The following is an 18,006-nucleotide window of genomic DNA, read 5'->3' on the forward strand; positions in this document are numbered from 1 at the left end:
AGAACATCCAGAGAGGCTGGTGACGATACATCACACCACGTCTCATTACAATCAAACTTCAGAGGAAGGCGACATTCGTCCAATCCATCAAGGATGAACAGGACTTTGAATTGATTCCTTCTTGTAAGGTTCAGTTCTTTTGTCTCTGGGAAAAAATGAGTTATAAGGTCCATCAAACTTAGTTTTTCTTTCTCCTTTAAGTTCAACTCTCTGAATGGAAGAGGAAATATGAAACTGATATCTTGATTTTCTTTTCCTTCAGCCCAGTCCAGAACAAACTTTTGCACAGAGACTGATTTTCCGATGCCAGCGACTCCTTTTGTCAGTACAGTTCGGATCTCCTCATCTTGTTCAGGAGCTTCAAACAAATTTGTGCATTTAACCTGAATCTCTTGAGATTCATGACGCCTGGAAGCAACTTCAATCTGTCTGACCTCATGTTCAGTATTGACCTGTTCACTGCCACCCTGAGTGATATAGAGATCTGTGTAGATGTTATTCAGAAGTATGGAGTCACCATGCTTCGCAATTCCTTCAAACACACATTGATACTTCTTTTTTAAGCCACATTTTAGCTGATGAAGGAAGAACAGCTCATCTAAACACAGGAACAAAAAATAGTTTTAGTCTTAATTTATAGTTTTATAGATTAATAAGTGACAATCTGACAGATGGTCATGAGTCTCTGACCTTCTAGAGCATCAGCAGCTTCATCTTGCTTCATCTCTCTCAGGTAATGTAGTGTGAGATCAAGAGCTGTTGCTTTGATACTGCATCTATTCTCATTAAAGTCCTTCACAAAGTTTTCTGTGTTCTCATTTTGTAATATTTTCTTAAACTTTTCCAGCTCTTTCTTCAGAAATGTGATTATTTTATTCTCAAGATCCTACAAACAAAAGTAAGAAAAAAGAAGAACACAGTTTAAACCAAATTGTACATCTACATTTGGTCAACACTATTTATTCAAAAATTATAATACTGCAAAAAAAAAAAAAAAAATCCAGTTAAAATCCTAACATGCTAACCAGCTGTTATTTTTCACAAGTAGAAAAAAAGTGTGCTTAAAAACAATATTAAGTGATCAAGCGTAATTAAATTAAATTTCTTTGATCAATAACAAATAATATTTGTTTGGTATAAATATTAAACATTTATGAAAATGTGTTTTCCTACCTGGAAGATCCACAGGAGATTGTCTTTGAAATTCTTGTGTTTCCTGTGAGTCTGAACGTCTGAGTCTAATGTCTCATATCGAAGCCTGTAATCAAATAAATAAAATAAAATAAAATACTGATTTTCTAGGCAAAATATTACAGAAAGCTAGAAAAAAAAAAAAACATTAGCCATGAAAACTTGATAACTTGAAAACATGATAAATATTTGATCTAAAAACGTTTCATGATTGATATTCACTGATACAACTTTTTTAACAGTCAACGTGTGACCAAAAATTAGAAACACAAAATACCTTTTATTAGATGATGGTTTTTCCCCACTGAAGTTTGGTACTTGTCCTTTTGACCAATCACTCTTCAGAGACACAGAGCTGGACACATGTGATCCTGATCTTACACTAATGACACAAAGTAATTGAAAAAACACTGTGTAATTGTGTTACTGGAATGAGATCCACAAGGTTCCCAGGAACTGAGTTTTATTGTGTCTTATGAAGACTTCAGATGACCAACACCTGTGAAGAGACGGCGCCAACCCTTGCGAGGACTTCAGATGAAGCAAACTCTGGATCAACATGCACATTCCAGAAGTTTCTATATCCTAATTATTGTTAACATGTATTCATTACTTCCATGAGCTCATTGTTTCTACCTTAAATTAATTTGCTAACAGTGACTGTAAATTAAATAGCCTGTGGACAAATAATGCAACACTATAATGTAAAACACACAAAATACCTTTTATTAGATGATGGTTTTTCCCCACTGAAGTTTGGTGGTAGTTCTTTTGACCAATCACTCTTCAGAGACACAGAACTGGACACATGTGATCCTGATCTTACACTAATGACACAAAGTAATTGAAAAAACACTGTGTAATTGTGTTACTGGAATGAGATCCATAAGGTTCCCAGGAATTGAGTTTATTGTGACTTATGAAGACTTCAGATGACCAACACCTGTGAAGAGACGGCGCCAACCCTTGCAAGGACTTCAGATGAAGCAAACTCTGGATCAACATGCACATTCCAGAAGTTTCTATATATCCTAATTATTATTAACATGTATTCATTACTTCCATGAGCTCATTGTTTCTACCTTAAATTAATTTCTTAACAGTGACTGTAAATTAAATAGCCTACATTATTACATTGTTAGCTAACTGCTTGATTATTTATGTACATTTCTGAAATTACATAATTTGGACACAGTCGACTGTGATAAAAGATCACTCTAAATTGTAATGCTGACATGCACTCCCTGTGGAGCTGCTTTGAAACGATATGTATCGTGAAAAGCGCTATACAAATAAATGTGAATTGAATTATGATTTTATTCAGTCAAGTTCAATCACATACACCACTGTGGACAAATAATGCAACACTATAATGTAAACACACAAAATACCTTTTATTAGATGATAATTTTTCCTCACTGAAGTCTTGTCCTATACCTTTTGACCGATCACTCTTCAGAGACACAGAGCTGGACACATGTGATCCTGATCTTACACTAATGACACAAAGAACAGAGAGAAAAACACTTTAGTAAAGGAGGTTCAACTGTGTCTGAAACACATCCGTGTCTTTATCTAATCCTCCACAGAAATGCACACACTCACACAATTTATAGTTTTATAGTTATCAATCATTTATTTTACCGGCTCACAATGGATTAACGATTTCTTTAATGTACATGAGTGAGACTAAATATGTTGATGATTTAAAAAATACTTGACTCTGATTTAAGAGAACATGTCAAGTTTTTTTATTGACAGAAATGGAGAGCAGAAATGTGTGTGTGACACAGTTTTGTTAGCATACTTCGATTAATTTAAGTGTATAGTTGTTTCCTAATGTCTGTCAATAATATTATAATCTAACAACCAAAGTCATGTATTTGGATTAATTCAGTGTGGTCACATCTAGAAGGAAATTAACAAATTATTAACTGTGATATTGTCTATAGAGTCCTGTGAAAAATGGGATTTTATAGATAATGTCAGAGTTCATTTAAAAAGTTCAAAATAGAAGAAATATAAAACAATGCTTAAAGTTTTGTTATTCACAGGAAAAAACAAACTCCAGTAGAGTTTAAAATGATTGTGTGAAACAGACGCAGTCTTACCTGTGTTTCTCTGAGAGACTCATCTTAGAGAGAGAGTCCTTTCCTCGCTCCTCTGATCAGCACTGGTTTGAGAAAACAATCAATCATTCAGCAGGACCTGGAAATGACAAGATTTTACAGAGATGAAGAACATGGCAGTTACTGAAGAAAATAATGAAGAATGATGAGTTAGAAACAACAGCAAAAACAATGAATAAAATAAAGTGAGTTACAAATATATTGTCATGTAAAATAACTGAATGGTCTTAATAATTTCAGATTGTTTAAAGAGTTTAACTGACTCATGACTCTAAATATGAATTCACTGGAGAACAGAAATTTACTCAATTTGTTATATTCTCTATTGCAGTTTAATATAATTTTACAATCATATTTACCCAATCTTTATTAATTGTTTAATCGTTTGTCATTTAATCATTACTTCAAGTTCACAATGATGGTTGAATTCATAATTATTTTAGAATCATTTGTACAAAGTAGAGTAAAAGTAACCTGAATTATAATGGTCATACTGTATAACTACTAATCATAATTGATATATATGAACTGAAATATTCGATTTAATAAAGTTAGGCTTCATCTACATGTCTACTGTAAATGTCTGGTTCAAAAATACTTTCGATTTCGCATCACAAAAACAACAGCCTAAACCGGAAGAGAAATCCTTCAGAAACATATTCGTTTTCAATAATAGTTTCTTAATAAGTTGATTATTGAGGGTTATTGAAAAATACACCCCCACCCCCTCACTTACTTTCTTGAAGTCTTGTCCACTACGAAGAGAAATTATAAGTATTTTATATAAACGTCCTCTTTTTCCTCCTACTCTTGTTGTCTGTCAGCGCGCGTCGTTCTCAAAATCTCTTGCTGATCGATGAATTGTGGATTAAATATTCATAAATGACCGCGAGTGTTAGATTTGGTTATCATTGTGAATGTTTTCTGGAACATCGCATGGATCAAATCCAGAAAGCAACATGTTTATTTGGTATCTCTGTTGATGTTGTTCACAGTGATGTGACTTTACTTTCGTTTTCTTCTTCTTCTTCTGGTGTTAATGGCGGTTGACAGACCAACTTAAATGGTGCATTCCCGCCACCTACTGGATAGGAGTGTGGAGCGCATAATGGTTGGGAAGTTCGAAAACAATAATTTAAAAAAAAAAAAATAATAAATACAACTGTATCCTAAATTCTATTGATCAGTCTTGTTTGTTTTAAGAAAGTAATTAATTCATGAAATATCCATGATTGTTTTGGGCCATTTCCTAACAGAACCTGAAGAGACAAATTATTTATTCCGAAAGATCTTAAAGCTTGAATTAGTTTAAATCACACTCTATAAGTACGTGTTCTACTGATTCTGCTTGACCACATTTATCACAGTTTCCATTTTCATGCTTCCCCATTCTACGCAGACACTGATTTAATGAACAATGTCCAATACGCATTCTTGACATTAAAACATCTTCTTTCCTGTTGCCAGACTTTCTTCTTTCTAGACTTACTTTCTCTTGAATATGATGAAAGTGTCTACCTTTTGTTCCACTATCCCACTCCTTCTGCCGTTTCTTTCTTGTTTCATTTGCAATTAACCCTTTTACTTCCGCTTTACTCAATGACACTTTAATGTCAATTTGTGCATGTTTCAAAGCCTGTTTAGCCAGATCGTCTACCTCCTCATTTCCTTCCACACCCATATGTGATGGTATCCATAGGAAATTTACCATAATTCCAGACTGTCTTATTCTAAATAGACTCTGCATCACTTCAAATATCATATCTTGTCTCGCTGTTGATATTCCACTTAACAAGCTATTTAAAACTGAGTCTGTACAAATTACTGTTCTTGTCGGCTGTACTTCTTCTATCCACTGAAGTGCTTGAAATATTGCTGTTATCTCTGTAGTAAAAACAGATATATGATCTGAAATTCTTTTTGATATGTTGACTTTGAATTGGGGTATATAGACTGGAGCTGCTGCTGTTATTCCAGATTCAGGATCTTTAGAGCCATCCGTGTATATCTGTAATATGCTATAATATGTTTGTTCAATGTATTGCTGCACTGCTATATTTGTTAACATATTTCTTTGTTATGTTTTTCTTCATATAACCGAATGTCAACTACAGGCATAGGGAAAAGCCAAGGAGGAATTGCTGAAGTTGCCACAGAAGGGGCAATATTGATGTCACTAATTCCCATACTGCGTGCCTCCTCATTAGCAGTCCATCCAAAGCTTGATAGTTTTTTATACTCATATTCCCAGCAATCCTTCAGAACTTTCTTAACTGGATGACTATCTAAGTGTCCCTTTATATTAATCCAGTATCTCATCTTTAATTTTTCGGATATCTTGAGGCATTTCACCCATCTCTACTTGTACTGCTGTTATTGGAGATGATCTTATTGCTCCACAACATATTCGCAGTGCTTGTGATTGAATTGCCTCAATCTTTAAAAGTTGTGTTTTAGATGCAGAACTATACACCATACTGCCATAATCAATAGCTGCTCTTCTCAGTGCACAGTATATACTTTTTTTTAAGAGACTGACGACATGCCCCCCATTCATCTCCTGCCAAACACCTCATTACATTTATCGCTTTTTTACCTCTGTCTACCATTTTCTGAATATTTTTGAGTCCATCCACATTCCCAGAAATCTAATTACTGACACCTGCTCCAATTGTTGTCCATACATTTTAATATTCATTATTGGATTGATTTTTCTTTTTGTAAAACAGATCACCTGAGTTTTTGCTACAGAGAAACAGAAACCCCATTCATTAGCCCAATGTTCTACTTTTTTAACAGCGTTCTGCACACACTTCTCCACATGCCCCACATTGTGCCATCATCTGCATACAAGGACCTTCCTATCCCCGTGTCTATCTGAGTAAAAATGTCATTAATCATTAGATTAATCAGAATAGGACTGCTAACACTTCCTTGAGGTGCTCCATTCTCTATTTGACATATCTGAGAAAATGCAGAACTAACTTGTATAGTTCTTTTAAACAAGAAATTCTTGATCCAATTATACATTCTTCCTTTTATTTCCATTCCTTCTAATTTTATTAAAAGTCCCTCTTTCCACATCATGTTGTATGCTTTTTCAACATCGAAAAATACTCCTACTAACACTTCCTTGTTTACTTGTGCCTTTCTTATTTCAGCTTCCAAACAGAGCACAGAGTCCATTGTGCTTCACCCTTTCTGGAAACTACTTTGATATGGGGAGAAAAGGTTTTTCTTCTCAATGATATGCACCAATCTGCTCATTAACATACGTTCCATCAGTTTGCAAAGGTTTGATGTTAATGCTATGGGCCTGTAGTTATTTGGTTGTGTACGATCCTTGCCTGGCTTTGCGATTGGCACTATAACACCATGCTTCCAGTCAGCTGGTAACTTCCCTGACTCCCACACCTTGTTAAAGAGGCTTAAAATTATATTTAATGATGTCTCTGATAGATGTTTTACCATCTCATAACCAATATCATCTCTACCTGGTGAAGTTTGTTTAACCCCTGCAAGCGCTTTCTTCAGCTCATACAGAGTAAACTCTGAATCTAAAGTACATCCAGATGGTCCTTTTTCTTCCAATAGTTGAGGATTCTTACTCAGGATCTGTTCCCTATACCTCCTCATTTCATCTGACAAATTTGAGTTACTGTGCACTTCAGTAAATGTTTCTGCTAGCGCCTCCGCTTGTTCGATGTCTGATATTACTAGTCTATCATTATATACAGGTATGCTGCTATTCTCTCCCATTTTCCTTATCATACTCCAAACTTCATTCATTTCAATATCTTCCCCAATATTGTTGCAAAATTCCCCCCAATAATTTCTCTTAGATGTCCGTATTACTCTCCTCACTATGGCCTGTGCTTTTTTATAATTAATAAAATCATTATGATTAAATGATCTTCTTACTCTCTTAAGCGCTTTATTCCTTTTACTAATTGTCTCACTACACTCCTCATTCCACCATGGGACGGCTTTCTTCCTGTTACCAGCCTTCTTCTTACCTATTACTTCTTTAGCAGTACTCTGAAGAACTTCACATATCTTATGATTAAAATCCTCTACATCTTCCATAGACTTAGTAAATTCAGACATTATGTTATGACATAACTCCTTAAATTTGTCCCAGTTGGCTGATTTAAATTTCCACCTTGGCATTCTTTCCACCACAATTTGTACTATATCTAAACCGATTGTACTGCTGATAGGGAAATGATCGCTACCAACTGTACTTTGATTTAATACTTTCCAATCACATTTTCCAGCTAAACTTTCAGAGACTAGAGTTAAGTCTAACATCGAGTATTTTCCTTGTGACAAATCAACTTTTGTAAATCTTCCATCATTGATACACACTAATCTCACTAATGTCTCCATCAATCCACTGTAATCTGTGTTTGTACTCCCCCATAATGTGCTGTGTGCATTAAAATCACCACACCATACCACTTTATGACTTCCATTTCCTCCAATATTTTCTAGTTTATCTTTGCTTAACCTGTCACATGGATTATAAAAGTTAATTATTTTAATACTCTGTACACCTTCCCATATTTCCACCACTGCAACCTCTTGCTCCCCATTTACCTCAACTGTTCTATACCCAATATCTTGTTTAATAAATGTTGCTACCCCACCACCATTTCCTTTATTTCTATCTCTTCTGACTGCAATGTATCCATGAATAAAAAAATTTAATTGAGGTTTAAGCCACATTTCTTGAGCACATATAATGTCAGGACTATTTTCTTGATTTGTTATACATTTTTGGAATTTTTGTCCATTGGCAATTAAACTTCTTGCATTCCATTGCAATATTTCCTTTCGTTTTCCTTTTCTTTGTGTGTTTTTCAGGAGGGTTTTGAACCAGCTGAATGAAACCTACTGTACTGGAGCGAGGATATTCTACCACATGTGTCTAAATCCTGTTTAAGACCATTTAAAGTGACATTTCAACAGTGCATTTGTTATATTCCCTGTTTCTGGACTTTAATCTAAGATCCTGAGGTTTGTATTTGTTATGTACATTCAATCCTTTTGTTTTGTATTAGGACCAGACTGCTTATAGACACCAGACAGACAATGATTTGTGCAACAGATTCTCTTTACTCATCTCACTTGCACAAAAATAAATGCAGCTAGCAATTGAAATTGAAATTTGTATTAATCAAGGTCCCAGACTTGTGTAGTTCACACTTTACTGAGGACAGAAGGTAGTCTGTATTAGAGACCCTGGGAAAGTATTGCTATTTAAGAAATAATTTACTTGAGTACAAGAAGTACTGAAAAATAATATGACTCAAGTAAGAATAAATAAGTAGTTTGCTGGAAAAACTACTCAAGTTACTACGTTACAAAGTACTTTAGTATTATTATTTTTCTATTTTCACCCAAAATGAGGTGATCTTAGCAAGATGGAGAGCTAATTTCTGTTTTTCATTTCTGTTTCATTCATACTGGAAGCTGGAGGCTCACAATGCTTAGAGAAACGCAGCCCAGCATGATTTCTTCTCCAACAATCCTAAAGATCGCTCATATGATTTTATGTTTAACATCTACAACTTCACCTTTATTTAAGAAGGAGAATCTCTCTGCATCTGCTCATGTAGCTTCAATAATACAACAGACAAGTGAACTTTTAAAACAAAAACAATTGTTCTGAACTTTATATGTATGATTTTATTTGCATGTGAATGTAAATGTGGTGAAATTATAATTGCTAAACAAAGTGCATTGGACGATCTAGACCAGAGCAAGTGAAAGACACACAAATGCTGTTAACTGGTAAAATGTTTAGTTGGTCTGACTAGAAGAGACTCCATCCACAGAACAAAGACAATATACTGTATATCTGTGCATTAACAACAGACACATAGATAACTTAATATAAAATAAAACAGAATAACAAAAATAAGCAAATATATTCTGTGCAGAAAATGTAAGAGAGATAATGTAAATGTTTGAAGTAACATGTAGACTTTATATCTTTTGACACATTTATGTGCTATACTTGACAATCACGTTTATGATTAGAAACATTTTAATCATTTTGGATGAGTTTAATCCAAACATTATTATATTTGTAGGCCTGATACTGAAGAGCCTGAAGATTTCTGCTGACAGACTCATCTGAGCTTCTTCCTCCTGTTCACCTTTAAATAAAACTAAACCATCATTTGTCTGAATACTAAAGCAACATTAATCATTCAATATCACATGTTTCTAACACACATGCTGCTTTATTTCATTGTAAAGTCTGAGTCTCTTCCATCTGTATGAAACACATTTACACATTAATCACACATTTATTTCTCCTCATAGACACAGTAGTGAGACTCTTCTGTGGATCACCTGATGATTACTGCTCCTCTCATGATGATTTCAGAGATTTAAACAATGATTTAAACAATCTACTAGAGGTGTTTGGCGATTGATCTTCATCTACTCTGTAAGGTGAAACAGAAGAGAAAACAATCAGTGTTCAAAGTGCAAATTAGTTACTATATTTCAATCACTGCTTTCTCAGTAAAAAGAAGATACATTAAATTCCTGTAATCAGATTAATTACTGACTTTACATGATCCTGCAGAGATATTTGTGTTTTAAATATAATACATTTAAACCATGAATCATGTTGATCTGTTTGTGTGTTTGTGTTGGTGTGACTCCTATTGAGTGACTGTAAAGAAGAAACTAATGAGTGTACGGCGTATGAATAAACCACAGGGAGCAAATACAAATGATATTCTGAATTAAAACACAATCCTTTAGTTAAAGCCGTTTGTCCTCTAGTTTAAACATGTTTGTAGGGCTCTTAGTAAATAACTGAAAGTAAAGTGAGTGTAAAGTAGTGTGACGTGTTGCTTGTCAAAGTAAAAACACACTAGAGACAGAGACATTTCTCATGTGAGGCTGGACGGCTGTGAGCTGAAGCTGAACGCACTGATTTTAGCAGGAGTGCAGCGTTTTCCTACAATCTGAACAAGTCTATTTTCAAACTGAAATGATTCACTACTGACACAGTTAATAAAGCAGGTGTTGTTGAATAAAGCTGTGACAGTGTGCTTTTGTTCTCTTTCCTCCTTTGTGTTGAACATTTTAATAACTTCACATTTTGTTCTCACACAAACACTTTGTTACAATGAAGCTTAATGATAATTTCCTTTCACGAAAATCTGAAAGGTTTGTTCACATATCAGAGGTAAATGAAGATCTCTTTAATATCACAGTGATGTTTCCTCACCTCAGGACACAGTTTGAGTCTCGTAGCACGTCTCTGAGTTGCTGCTTTGAGTCTCCGATCTTATTTAATCTCAGATCAAGATCTTTTAAAAACTGCAGTGCTTTTGAGTTAGTCAAAGACTGAGTTAAAGAAGAAACATCTGTAATGTCACAGTCCCATAGACTAGAAAGACACAAACAGAGGAAGAGAGATTATCTTACAAACAAATCATTAAGGAGAAGAATTTTGCACAAATATAATGTGAACTCAGACTCATTGTGAGATATTGAGTATAAAGTGTTTTAGTTTAAACTGTTAAAGAGATTTTAATCATTTTGATTCTTGTATGTGAAGAATGTTACTGACCTCAATCTCTCCAGTTTACAGTGTGAATCCTTCAGTACGTCACATAAGAGCTTCACTCCTGTGTTTCCTATTATATTCCAGCTCAGGTTCAGCTCTCTCAGGTGTGACGGGTTTGATTTCAGAGCTGAAGTCAGGATGACACACTGTTCCTCTGTAATACTGCATCCATACAGACTGAAGACAGAAAGAGAAAATGACTCAAATCCATGTTCAGTTCATGTGTGAGTTAAATGAATCATGAATAAATGTCATACAGTCACTAATAAACCAGCAAAAACATGGAAACTTAATGATAGAAACAAACAAACCAAGACAGGAGCATTTGAGGATACTAGTTACAATCCAAGTCTGGATCCGTCCTCACTCCCAAAAATAAGTGAATTTATCACTCTAGATTAATATAAAATTGTGTTTTATCTCTCCTACATGTTACATGGTATTCTGGGTGGTTGCTAGAGTGTTGCTATGTGGTTGTTGGGGTATTCTGGGGGTTTGCTATGAGATAGATAGATAGATAGATAGATAGATAGATAGATTAAATGAGTTTGAATGAGTTTCAATGGATTAGAAATAGTTCACAGAATGTCAGTTTAATTGAGTCTAATGGGCTTCAGTGTGTTTAAATGTGAATTTTGTCAGTTGGAGTTTGAACAGTCGTGGCTCATCTGAACATTCCATCAGTGAAAGTCAATGGGATTTTTCCAAGTTTTAATAGTCATTTTTAGGAAAACCGTAAGTCCGATCAGTTAGAAAAGATAAAGCACACTAAGTCAGAACAGTCTGAAGGTTTGAGCCGAATTTGGTAGTTCTAGCTTTAAAGCTCTAGGAGGAGTTAAAGTCAGAAATGTTAGTCTCAGAAAAATAAGTTTAAACAGCATTTCAGTAAAGCTGGGCACACATTTAACGACTAGCTAAAACATCCTAAGACTGAGCTCAACACACAGCGATTGTTTCCTGCGACTGAAGCAGATTTAAATACTTACACACGGAATCTGAACACCGACTGTAATCGCCGACTGAACGCAACTGGCTCTGACTGGACGTGTTTGAGCGCGATCAGTCATAAGTATCAATTTACATTCATAATCGGCCGTACAATCGTTAAAGTCGCATGAAATCAAAATTGACAACTCTTATTTTTTTATGGAATATTGTAGTATTTATTATCAATAATTTATCCGTGCACTTCATTATTTAAATTCATGTGCCCTCGTAATCTTTAATCAAAAACATTAACCTGCTCTCCCCCTCAAAACGACTCATTGTCTCTTCCTGTCACATGCTATAATGGCGGACACACACCGTCAGTCAGTCTCTCTCTCGCTGTTTAGTGCCGTTGATCGTCCTCGTCATCCTCAATAAAGAAGGTTCTTACAGTAATGTGAGGGTGCTCGCAGTGAGTCCGGTGGAGAGAAATTCCCAAACAGGCATTCAGATCTGCCTCCATTTTGTTAGCAACACCCAACTTCCAACGATCCAATCAATTCCCGAAGTAAGAAATCAAGTACCGCCCTCTCATTTCAGATGCCGTTTCACTCAGATGTCACAGTAGAGAAGAAAAGACAATCGCAACTTCCGCTTCATGCCGACTTTAAGTTTGTCCCCGGCTTAAGTTGGCTTTTCCAAGCCCAAGCTTTACTCACCCTCAAGCCATCCTAGGTGTATATGACTTTCTTCTTTCTGATGAACATAATCAAAGAAATATTAATAAATATCCTGACGCATCTGAGCTTTATAATGGCAGTGAACAGGATCAATGAGTATGAGCTGAAGATCCACATCCATCCATAATAAACGTACTCCACACAGCTTACAGCTCGTTCAAAACAACCCGCAAATGCATTGCAAAAAAGCCCGACCAACCAGGTTGGATGGATGTGGATGGAGACACTTTCTTCAGCTCATACTCATTGATCCCGTTCACTGCCATTATAAAGCTCGGATGTGTCAGGATATTTATTAATATTTCTTTGATTATGTTCATCAGAAAGAAGAAAGTCACATTCACCTAGGATGGCTTGAGGGTGAGTAAAGCTTGGGCTAATTTTCATTTGAAAGTGAACTAATCCTTTAACTAAAACCATTTCTGAATCTTTCTTCAGATGGAGATGCAGCGCTACAAATGATGTGACTTGTGCCCTGTTGACTTAAAATGAATTAAACAGTAAATACAGTATAATTATACTAACTGTAGTTTCTCCAGCTTGAATTGTGGGTTCATCAGTAGATCACTGAGGTTTTTCACTCCAGAGTCTCCTAGTTTATTCCAGTTCAGGTTCAGCTCTCTCAGGTGTGACGGGTTTGATTTCAGAGCTGAAGTCAGGATGACACACTGTTTCTCTGTAATACTGCAATCAATCAGACTGAAGACAGAAAGATAAAATGACTCAAATCCATGTTCAGTTCATGTGTGAGTTAAATGAATCATGAATAAATGTCATACAGTCACTAATAAACCAGCAAAAACATGGAAACTTAATGATAGAAACGAACAAACCAAGACAGGAGCATTTGAGGATACTAGTTACAATCCAAGTCTGGATCCGTCCTCACTCCCAAAAATAAGTGAATTTATCACTTTTAATTGAATATATAGGATCAATTTAGAAACAATAGAAAAATTAACATTTAAATGGACTATTTTCATTATTTAAGAAAATCTTACACATTCATAGATTAAGTCATTAGTGTGTAATTTACAATCTCTAAATACACATTTTGTTTAATAAAAGAAGATTTAGTGAAAAGTACCATTAGTCCAGTATAAATGTAACATTTCAGAATAATCTATTTGTGTAACAGTTTTGTTGTGTTTTATTATCATGGTGTTGCTGTCTGTGTGTGTTCCCTAGTTAGTGTTCTTGGTTGTTAATTAGTTCCTGCAGCTGTTCTGTTTTACCTTGATTACTCTGTCTGTGTATTTAAACTCTTAGTTCTGTCTGTTCATTGTTCTGTCGTTTATGTTGAAGTGGTTGTGTTTTATCTCTCCTACATGTTAGATTTGTGATTAAAGACAGTGTTATTGTATTCTCCATCGTCGTGAGCTTCTTTACAACCAGCCATTCATGACAATTTGTTACACTGTTTTTTAGTCTGTTCTCACTTCTGTCTTGTTTCACAGCAAAGATTTGTCAGATTCCAGCATATGAAACACTTTTATAGCCACAAAGTTTAAAATGCTTCAAAGTTTAATGCTCTTTTTACTGATACACATACAAACCCATTAACTAATACCATTTCTGAATCTTTCTTCAGATGGAGATGCAGCGCTACAAATGATGTGACTTGTGCCCTGTTGACTTAAAATAAATTAAACAGTAAATACAGCATAATGATACTAACTGTAGTTTCTCCAGCTTGAATTGTGGGTTCATCAGTAGATCACTGAGGTTTTTCACTCCAGAGTCTCCTAGTTTATTCCTGCTCAGGTCCAGCTCTCTCAGGTGTGACGGGTTTGATTTCAGAGCTGAAGTCAGGATGACACACTGTTTCTCTGTAATTCTGCATCTACACAGACTGAAGACAGAAAGAGAAAAGACAATGACTCAGATCTATGATGATCAATTAACATGTTTATCTTCATCCAGCAGACTTTTGCTGACAAATAAACAGGGATATCCAGGTGCAGGTAACATAGAGAAAGACGACACATTGTTCATTTAAATATACTACGACATTGTAATACAAAGGTTGAAATCATCAATCTATTTATGTTAGTTTACACATTCATTTCATCTCATCTTTAAGGTTCATTCGTGTCAATGTCACTCTTGGTTTGATCACTGGGACAAATGTGTTTATGTCGGTTGTTTTCAGACACATTGTCGACTCACTAACACTTTACAATAATCTTTCATTTGTTCACATTAACTACATTAGTTAACATGAACCAATGATGGACAATACTAGTACAGCATTTAATAACCTTAATGTAAATTTTAACATTTACTAATACAGTTTTAAATAAAAAAGTTTTCTGTTAACATTAGTTAATCCACTGTGAACGAACATGAACAATGAATAATTGTATAAACGAACATTAACAGATTAAGGAATGAAAGTATTTCCTGAAGCAGAAGACAATCAAACAAGTTTTGGAAAAGGTTCATCTGCTTTAGTGCTGCACCGTGAGGCAGTGTCACGTCTGTTCTGGGTTTAGTTTAGTTTATGTTTTCATGTCTTTTATTTTGTATAATTCTCACAGTCTTGCTCCTCATGTGATCTTGTCATGTGCTCCCCCTGTTCATGTGTCATGTTCTGATTGGTTCCTTGTTTCATGTGACACGTTTTCATTGGTTCATTGTGTTCAGGTGTTTCTTGTTTGTTCATTAGTGTCTGTGTGTATATATAGCCCTCATGTTATCATTGTCTTTAGTCTGTCTTTGTTCCCTGTAACTGCTGTTGGTGAGGTTTATGTTCATGTTTCTTAGTTTTTTTGTTATTTTAGTTTTTGTTCACATTTATTTGAATAAAGTAGTGGTGGTGAGATGAAGCTTCATGAAGCTTTCCAGCCAGATGTGTTGAAAAGTGGTTCATTTCTCGAGGCTTTGAATGCACACAGAGACACATGATGATCAATGGAAATATGGTGCAGGAAGTTTAGTTTGACAGCACCAAAATGTGTGTTACATGGTTCATGATACATTAACATACACAAATAAATAAATAAATAATTAGCTCTGTGAAGTATTTATGTTCAGTGTTGTTTTATAATGTTTCATAATTTTGTAACTGGGCAATGCTGTTGTTGAACATACAAGAAAAAACAAAGTTTTTTGAACCGGATAAAAAAGTGAAAGTGATTAAGGTGGACTGGACAGAGAGAAGTGGAAGTGCTTGTGTAACACGAGAGGGAAAAAACACATTGTTCCGCCAAAAATGAACCCCTTCTCGAAGCACTTCACTCAAACGAGGCTTCGAACGTCACCGGTGACGTCATTTCACTAAAACAATACAAGCCTCGATACGGAGCTCCGGCGGGAAGAACCTGATGTTCTCGACACAAGCTTCGAAGCCTCGATATCAGGAGTAACATCACTAGAATAAAGCTGCACTTGTGTTCAGACAACTTGCCTTCGGTGGATCTTATTACAGGCAGATTCTGATCACAGATTTCTAAAATGCACTTGTTCAAAAGTTACAGTAAATGCTGCACCAAAATTAGACATTTTACATTTTGTGAAATACAAACATTAAATTGAAAGCAGTTATGAACAGTTCTGATGTCACAAAAAAACGTCTCGGTTACGTATATAACCCTCGTTCCCTGAAGGAGGGAACGGAGACGTACGTCAGTAGTGACCAACGAATTGGGATATCGCTAGAGAGCCCTATGAGCTTCGAGTGAACTACAACAGGCCAATGAAGTTGGCGTGCGATATTTGCATAATGCGCACCGCCCCTGCCAGGTGGTATAAATAGGGGAGCAGATGCAATCGCACTCTGTCTTTCGCTGAGGAGACAACCTAGTCTGCACTACAGCGAGGGTACAGCAACTGTGGCGACGGGACGTACGTCTCCGTTCCCTCCTTCAGGGAACGAGGGTTACATATGTAACCGAGACGTTCCCTTTCAGTCGGTCACGTTCGACGTACGTCAGTAGTGACCGACGAATTGGGATCCCAAATAAAGCACCACAGTATGAACCCCTTCCAGTGCCCAGCGCAAGCTCTAGCCACCCGGCGCACCAGTGGGACGGGGAAGAGGGCGAGCTTACGCCGAGAGAGTCTACTGCTGTTCCGATATACCCACTAAGTAAACTAGACTACACTGGGGAAGCGAACCCGTAGGGGACGCTGCGGAGACCACTACCCACCCGTAGGGGAGGAATTTACGTGGAGAGTACACATATGGACTGGCCGTGGGCAGTACGCATATGTAGTCCCTGGGATGGCTCCACCTGAGTAGGGGGAGACTCATCTGACAGGTGACAGCAGAGCTGGCTCTGCTAGGGAAAGACACGGGCTCGCCGTAGGGAGTTGACCGTGGACAAATACACACATGGGACCACTCACGTGGAGGGGTCACGACATGTGGAACCCAGCCAAACGTCAACGTCGGAGACGGAAGTTTGGCCTGGCATCAGACACTCCGCAATGTCTGAGCCGAAGGGGGAGGCGGAGGAACTCGACAGGGTTCGCCAAGCGGGGAACTCGACTGGAGTAAAAAGGATGCACGTATCCGGCCCAGGGGGCGGGAGTGGCATTGCAAGCCGACACTAGAACGGGCTCTTCGCGTCTACCGGCTGGTGGAAGCGAGTACACGAGAAGATACCCGTTCTACACGAAGGCTATAAAATCTAGCGAACGTGTTAGGTGTCGCCCAGCCCGCAGCTCTACAGATATCTGTCAGCGAGGCGCCATGCGCCAGCGCCCAGGAAGAGGCCACTCCTCTGGTGTAGTGGGCTCTCAACCTGAGCGGGCAAGGCACGTCCTGGGACTCATAGGCCAGGGCGATGGCGTCCACTATCCAGTGGGCCATCCTCTGCTTGGAGACAGCCTTTCCCTTCTGCTGGCCTCCGTAACAGACAAAGAGCTGATCTGAGGTCCTAAAGCTTCGCGTTCTGTCCACGTACAGGCACAGAGCGCGGACGGGACAGAGCAAAGCTAGGGCTGGGTCTGCCTCCTCCGAAGGCAGCGCTTGCAGGTTCACTACCTGATCTCGAAAGGGAGTGGTAGGAACCTTGGGCACAATCCAGGCCGGGGTCTCAGGATAACGTGAGAGTCACCGGGCCCGAATTCCAGGCACGATTCGTCAACCGAAAATGCGTGCAGTTCCCCTACCCTCTTGAGTGAGGCCAATGCAACCAGGAGGACGGTCTCTAGGGACAGTACTTTTAACTCAGCTGATTGCAAAGGCTCGAAGGGACGACCCCGGAGAGATGTAAGAACCAGGGTCAGATCCCAAGAGGGTACAGAGGGGGGCCGGGGAGGATTTAGTCTCCTCGCCCCCCTCAAGAACCAGATGATCAGATCGTGCTTCCCTAGCGATTTACCATCAACTGCATAGTGATGTGCGGCGATAGCGGCAACATACACCTTGAGGGTGGAGGGAGACAGCCTTCGCTCCAGGCCCTCTTGCAGAAGG

General features: G+C 37.4%; 1 protein-coding gene across 1 annotated transcript in view; it reads right to left on the reverse strand.

Moving 5' to 3' along the window:
• Positions 1-18,006, reverse strand: part of LOC127522225 (uncharacterized) — an 884,749-nt gene that overhangs the window by 535,747 nt on the left and 330,996 nt on the right. Inside the window, exons 44-46 of the mRNA XM_051911962.1 lie at positions 14,263-14,427; positions 13,110-13,283; positions 10,921-11,094 (exon numbers count right to left, since the gene is read on the reverse strand). Of these exons, the coding sequence (XP_051767922.1) occupies positions 10,921-11,094; positions 13,110-13,283; positions 14,263-14,427 (513 nt within the window). The remainder of the gene's footprint in view (positions 1-10,920; positions 11,095-13,109; positions 13,284-14,262; positions 14,428-18,006) is intronic.

The sequence above is a fragment of the Ctenopharyngodon idella genome, chromosome 2 (genome assembly GCF_019924925.1).
Source record: "Ctenopharyngodon idella isolate HZGC_01 chromosome 2, HZGC01, whole genome shotgun sequence".
In the NCBI taxonomy this organism is placed as follows: domain Eukaryota; kingdom Metazoa; phylum Chordata; class Actinopteri; order Cypriniformes; family Xenocyprididae; genus Ctenopharyngodon; species Ctenopharyngodon idella.